The sequence below is a fragment of the Crocodylus siamensis genome, chromosome 5 (genome assembly GCF_052110815.1).
Source record: "Crocodylus siamensis isolate JL-2025a chromosome 5, ASM5211081v1, whole genome shotgun sequence".
Lineage (NCBI taxonomy): Eukaryota > Metazoa > Chordata > Crocodylia > Crocodylidae > Crocodylus > Crocodylus siamensis.
Window position 1 is genome coordinate 162,999,912 of NC_143399.1, and position 6,000 is coordinate 163,005,911.

The following is a 6,000-nucleotide window of genomic DNA, read 5'->3' on the forward strand; positions in this document are numbered from 1 at the left end:
TTCTGTCATCTGCCACCACTGAGAACAACTCTAGTCTCTTCCGAAACCCCCTTCAGGTAGCTGAAGGCTGCTATTAAATCCCACTTTAGTCTCCTCTTCTCTACACTAAATAAGCCTGGTTCCCTCAGCCTCTCCTCATACATTATGTACCCCAGCCCCCAAACCATTTTCGCTGCCCTCCACTGGACTCTCTCCATATCATTCCTCATTTCAGTGACAGAGACTTAATCAGTCAATTACCAGTCTTTGACATATCTATATAAAATTGGACCTTTGAAAGTTGTAACAGGGGGTCTAGTATTTTGGGGACAGTCTTTTATTTTTCCCCCAGCGGTTCTATTTTCCCCCCACTCCCACCGGGATTACTAATTTGCCAATCAGACGATGACTGGGCTGCAGGTGACCCTGTCCCAGCCCGGTTCATCACCCCAGTGGCAAGCAGAGGGGCAGCCTGCACCCGGGCCGACCCCACTGGGCCAGAGGGGGAGAAAGCAACAAAAAAAGGAAGTGAGAGCTGGGGTAGGTGGAGGAGGAGGAGACAAGGGAGGCATTTACCTGAGGCATCGCCCACTTTAAAGTCACTGTCATCTGAGCTATCATAATCTAAAGCTTCCAGCAGCGAAGCTGCCAAGGGCTTCACTTGCCGCCTCTTCGAGCTGCGGTCCACTGTGGGGAAAAAAACACGGCGCGCTCGTTAGCCCGGGCCAGGCGGCTCCCACCACCGCCGGCACGTGTGGGGGGAGGGAGCATGCGGGGACCCCCGGGGCTGGCAGGGACCAGAGCCACGAGCCCGGCGGGGAGGCGGCCCCGGGCTGTGGCCGGGGACAGGAGCCACTTACTGGAGCCGGCGGCGGCCCGGGCGGCGGGGGCACAGTCCAGGCCCCAGCAGCGGCAGCTACACCGCAGGCCCCGCCGGCGCCGGGCCCGGGAACCCAGACAATGGGCAGAGCCGTGCCCCGGATGCAAATCCCGGCCCGCGAGCCGGGGCCGGCGGAGCTGCTGCGCCTGCGCGAGTCTCAGGCCTGCGCAGTAGGAGAGGGAAGCTGCCGCGGTGCCGCTGCCCTTTCCCTGCCCGGGGTCGGGTCTGGGCGGAGCGCTGCTGCCCGCGCGGCGGTGAAGGGGGCTTCGCTGCGCCCAAGCTGCTTTACGTGAGATGCCTGCTCCACCCGGGGCTAACGCCGACCCCCAGCCGAGGCCCGTGACTCCAGGAGCTGGAGATTAAAGAAAGCGCGTGCTGAGAGAGAGACCTGTGAGATAGCTGGCAACACGGGTCAGTCCCCAGCTCTGGGACTGGCTTGTCTCGTTGTCTGCCAGGCACCGGCACAGTCTTGCTGAGGCAACATGGGTAGCCCCACGCCTTCGGCCTCCCGTGCACACGGGGTGGTCCTGCGGTCCCACACCCAGAAATAAAATGCCAACCTTTGCATAAGTGGCATTTGGGGACTTAGGGCCCCTCTACATATTACGGACATTGCACAGGTAACTGGTTAATCACCTTAACACCAGCTACAAATGCAAAGTAGCCATCAGGCCATAAAAAGGTCCAACCAGCTATAAAGTTAGACCTTGGAAATGTGTGCTAACTTTATAGCTGGTTGCTATCTAGTTTTAATTTGCATGTGTAGCAGGGGCTCTCAGCCTCAGGAGTGAAGCTGCCGAGCCCTGGGGAATTGAGGCAGCTGCAATCCCTCAGCCCCAAGGGTTTCACATACCCCTGAGCCCTAGGGATTGAGGCAACTACAATCCCCAGGGGTTTCATGCACAACACCCCTGTGCCTGGGAGCCCCCTCAGTGGATAATAGTTGGCATGTGTAGTTGATGACAGAGCCAGTTGAGGGGCTCCCAGAGCTTCTTTTTACCTGTGCAGGGGGAGCCCAAGATTGGGCTCCCCCTGCACCAGCAGTTGGACATGTGGGGATCTAATGTGGGATCCCACAATCACCTCCTACTATGCATGTGTGGCATGGTAAGAGAGGCAATTGTGTGGATCACATTAGATCTCATCATACCCTTTATCCACCTGGGTAGAGGGGGCCTTAGATGATCAAATCTGGTCTTCTAGGCATTCAGAAAGAAAATGGAAACTGCACTTGTGAGTTAATTTCCTCTTGGTAGCTGAAAACATGTTTTTACAGGTCATTTAAGTAGTTGTCATGCCGACCTGCATTAGGACACTGGTAGTTCAGTAGTTCTCCAAGGCAGTGGTCCCCAGGGATGATCCATTGGGGTGTGGGAAGAAAATATTAGAATTTTTATTCATATAAATATACATATATTGGGGGGGTGCTCAAGAATTTTTTACTGATAGGGGTGCATGATCAAAAAAGTTTGGAGACCACTGCTCCAAGGGATAGCTTCATTAGCCACATTTGACAATGAGAGACATGAGAGGGCTTGCAAAGTCAACTTGAGAGCCCAATCACTCAACCAGGAACAGAAGCCCCTATTTGTAACTCCCTCTCTGAATTATCTCCACTAGGTTAACCACACTCCTTTTCCTTCCTATGCACTAGAATAAGGACTTGGGTGGTTGTGCTTTGGAGTGTCTGGCATGTATAGCTGATGACAGAGCCAGTGAGAAATCACAAACAAAGGTTATGTCACAAAGGTTTTAAGTTTCATTGCATGGTGGTCTCAGAACCTTTACAGACATGAGGAAAAAAAAAGAAGTACTCTCATTCTCCATTTCCAGTAGCAGGTAGCCTGGCTCCCTGTCTGTATTTCCAGCTTGTTATTTACCACCTAATTTAGACACTAATGAACAAAAATATTCCTTGGTGTGCAATATTACTGCAGACAATCACACAGGCTTTGGCTTACTGGAGGGCTGCACATCGGGCTTACAAAGTTCCTGTAACTCTCTGCTGTTGTATTTCCTGTTCCTGTTTTGGCCAGGCATTTTCAGCTGTGCCCCAGGCTCAGCCATTCTCCTTCTCCACTCTGGCCTACCACACAGGAAGCTGTGGAGTACCCATATGTACCTTAATTTCTTGGTTTTAGAAGTTGGATTTTTCATGACCTTCAGGACTTATCTAACTAACAGCAAGTCAGAGAGAGAGGAGCTTCAGTTTCTTCAGGGGTACAAAGCCCACTACATTTTTTGCTCACCTATGAAGCAGGGAGAGGGTTACAGACCTTCTTCCAATACTCCCCAGTGCCAGCACAGAGTGCAGTCCCTCAGAAACTATGGTATTTACCTGAATCCAAGACAGCTGCAAATTTCAGCTGACCTAATAATTAGATTTGATACATGGGACTGCAGCCAAGGCCTGGCCAGGAGACAGGGGTGGGGCATAGTCACCATGTGCTCTCTACCCCTGGCCTGGAGCAGGGCCGCATCTGCGACTAAGGGTAAGTGGCGGCAGCGGGAGAAAGGGGAGACAAGTGGTGGGAGAGGAGCGGGGTGGGGGCTGAGCCTGTGGGGAAGAGCAGCTGATTCTGACCCCGATTCCAGGTCAGGGCCAGCCTTGTACTCAAATCCAAGACAAGTGGCTGTCCTCCCACCATGCTGAATGTGGGAACTCATCTTGAATTTGAGTAAATATGGTAGATTCCCTCTCTGGGGCAGGGAGAGGGGCCTAATCACCAAGGAGAAAAGGCCCTACCTAGATCTCTTAAATTGGAAACAGAGAGAGGACCAGAGGAGTTAGACTAGGGGTAGGCAATGTTTTTTGGCCGGAGTGCTGAAAAAAACTACGATGTCTACCTTGTAAGGTGCTAGAGTGCACCACAAAAACAAAGCCTGGGTGGAGGGGGTACATGGCAGGATGCACTGCATATTTAATACAATTAATAATCATTAATGTTGCCCCTCCCCCTTTTTTTCCCTCTTTATTTACAATAAATACCAGGCTTTCTAAAAATTCAAAACCTGATGACAATAAATAAAACTTCATATACTGCCTTGTACTTGTGGTTTTTTTGTTGTTAAGCATGTTGTGATAAGGGGAGAGGGGAGCAGCAGGCACTGGGGGAATTACTGCGGGCAGGCTGGCCTGGCCAGGCCCTCGGGAAGGCTGCAGTTGGAGGAGAGCTGGTGTCAGATGGGGAGTGGGGCTGCCCCAGGGCTCCACTACTTGGGCCACAGCAGAGGGCTCAGCAGCACTGGAGGTGGGGCCCAGCCAGCCCACACAGCTCCGCAGAGATGGGGCACAGCCACCCTGCCCACAAAGGGATACTGTCTGGCTGGGGCAGGACGCCAGGCTCAGGTAACTCCCTTGCTCTCTGTGCTAGCCAGGTACATTGAGTGGGAGCTGCAGCCGCAGGCTGTTCCCCAGGCTCTGGGAACAGCCACTGCAGACGGTGCTCAGGTCCGAGCCAGCCAGGAGCCTGCACCACAGCAACTCTGTGCAGTGCCTACCCCAGCCCTGGGCCCTTCAAGGGAGCTGCGGGTGGGAAAAGCTGAGGCAGCTGCCGTGGCTATTCCCACGCTCCAGGGGGCTCCCACGGCTCTGCCCTGCTTACGCTGTGCCCAGTGTTCAGGGAGGCCGATCCCAGAGAGGGAAGCCCCTAAAAGCCCAGTGTCCTGCCTAGCGAGGCAGCATCCTCATGTGTGCAGGGTGGCTGTGGGCCATCCCTGCGGAGCTGTGCAGGCCAGGCCCCACCACGGGTGCCACTGGGCATCCCTGCCTGCCTGCCCACCACAGCTTGAGCTCGTAAAACCCCATGGCAGCCCCCACTTCCTGCCCAGACCCTGCCTTCCAAAGGGCCCGACCAGGCTGGGTTGCCCACAGCACCTCCCCCCACGCTGCCCAGGCCCTGTCCCCACCACCCAGCCCCAGCACTTGGCACCTCAGTGCTGCCCTGGGTGGCACAGTGTGTCTGCCTGCCTGAGCAGCTCCCTCCAGGGGCCAGTCAGGCTGGAGGGCATAGGCCTGCCATGGTGCTGGGAATTGTGGCTGCACAGGAGAGCCCAGAGCAGGAACTTAAAGAGAACAAACAAATCAACCAACCAAAAAATTTCTTTGTGCATCTCCTGGCATGCCAGGAAAAAAATGTCTCCACATGCCACTAATGGCACATGTGCCAGGGGTTGCTGACCCCAAAGTTAGACCCTGAAAAGGAACAGGGTCCATCAGATTTCAGGATACACATAGAAAGGGAGAATGTGAGACTGACAAGCTGTTCCATTCCTATTCTTTCACTCTGCAACATGGAACCCTTCCCCACCTTATGTGGGCAAAGGAAGAGCAGAGTGGGTGCAGCCTGCAAGAAGCTTAGTTGAGAAGGCTCCAGGATTCAGCTTGCAGATTGCAGACAGATGAGCACACTTTCCTTTTGAATTGGGAATGAGCAGCAGCTGGTCCCTATAGCAACAAGCCAGGTCAGGGGACCAGAAGATGGATGAGCAAGGGCCATATAAGCCTGAACTTGGAGCACAAGTGTCAGATTAGCTTAGACCCTCAATATAGAAGGAGACCAACAGACAGGCTGCATACGTGGGAGGTAAGTTTTATGTTTTAGTTGTTTGGGGTATGTGTTAGACTGGAGGAATAGGTTCTGGCTGTAGGGGAAAAGAAAAAAAAAAAAAGTCACTGAGTAGGGTGCCTGGGACAACCTGGGCTTTGAGCCCCGCAAAAGGGGCAGGCAGAGTAAGCTGGGCTGAGGCCAAGAGGGCTAAGGCCCCGGCAGGAGCTCAATGACGCCTTCTGAAGAGTGGCCAGTCTAGGACTGCCAGTGAGAAGGGGACCTAGAGGGACGTGTGCCTGAGGGGCCAAGGGGCTGACAGTCAGTCAAGTACAGGAGCAGCTGAGAGGCCAATGCCCATGGTCTAGCAGCTGGGCATTGGGTGGGGGGGAAGTCTGTGCCTGGAGCCAAGGACAGATGGTCAGGCACAGACAGTTGAATCTGAGAGGACAAGAGAGAAGAGGTCACAGGGGGAGTGCACAAGAGAACCCCCCCATATTGTGAGGGACTAAAGCCTAATGAGAGTCCTGCTAGTGTTAGGGACCTGGTGGGCAGCTAGAGCTAAAAGGGAGAGGGAGAGAGCCTTACCAGGGT

General features: G+C 54.1%; 1 protein-coding gene across 1 annotated transcript in view; it reads right to left on the reverse strand.

Annotated features, from left to right (window-relative positions):
- The window catches only part of PHF14 (PHD finger protein 14), a 289,953-nt gene extending 288,949 nt beyond the window's left edge, over positions 1-1,004 (reverse strand). Inside the window, exons 1-2 of the mRNA XM_090046914.1 lie at positions 840-1,004; positions 556-666 (exon numbers count right to left, since the gene is read on the reverse strand). Of these exons, the coding sequence (XP_089903040.1) occupies positions 556-666; position 840 (112 nt within the window). The 5' untranslated portion in view covers positions 841-1,004. The remainder of the gene's footprint in view (positions 1-555; positions 667-839) is intronic.
- Positions 1,005-6,000: the final 4,996 nt, after the last annotated feature.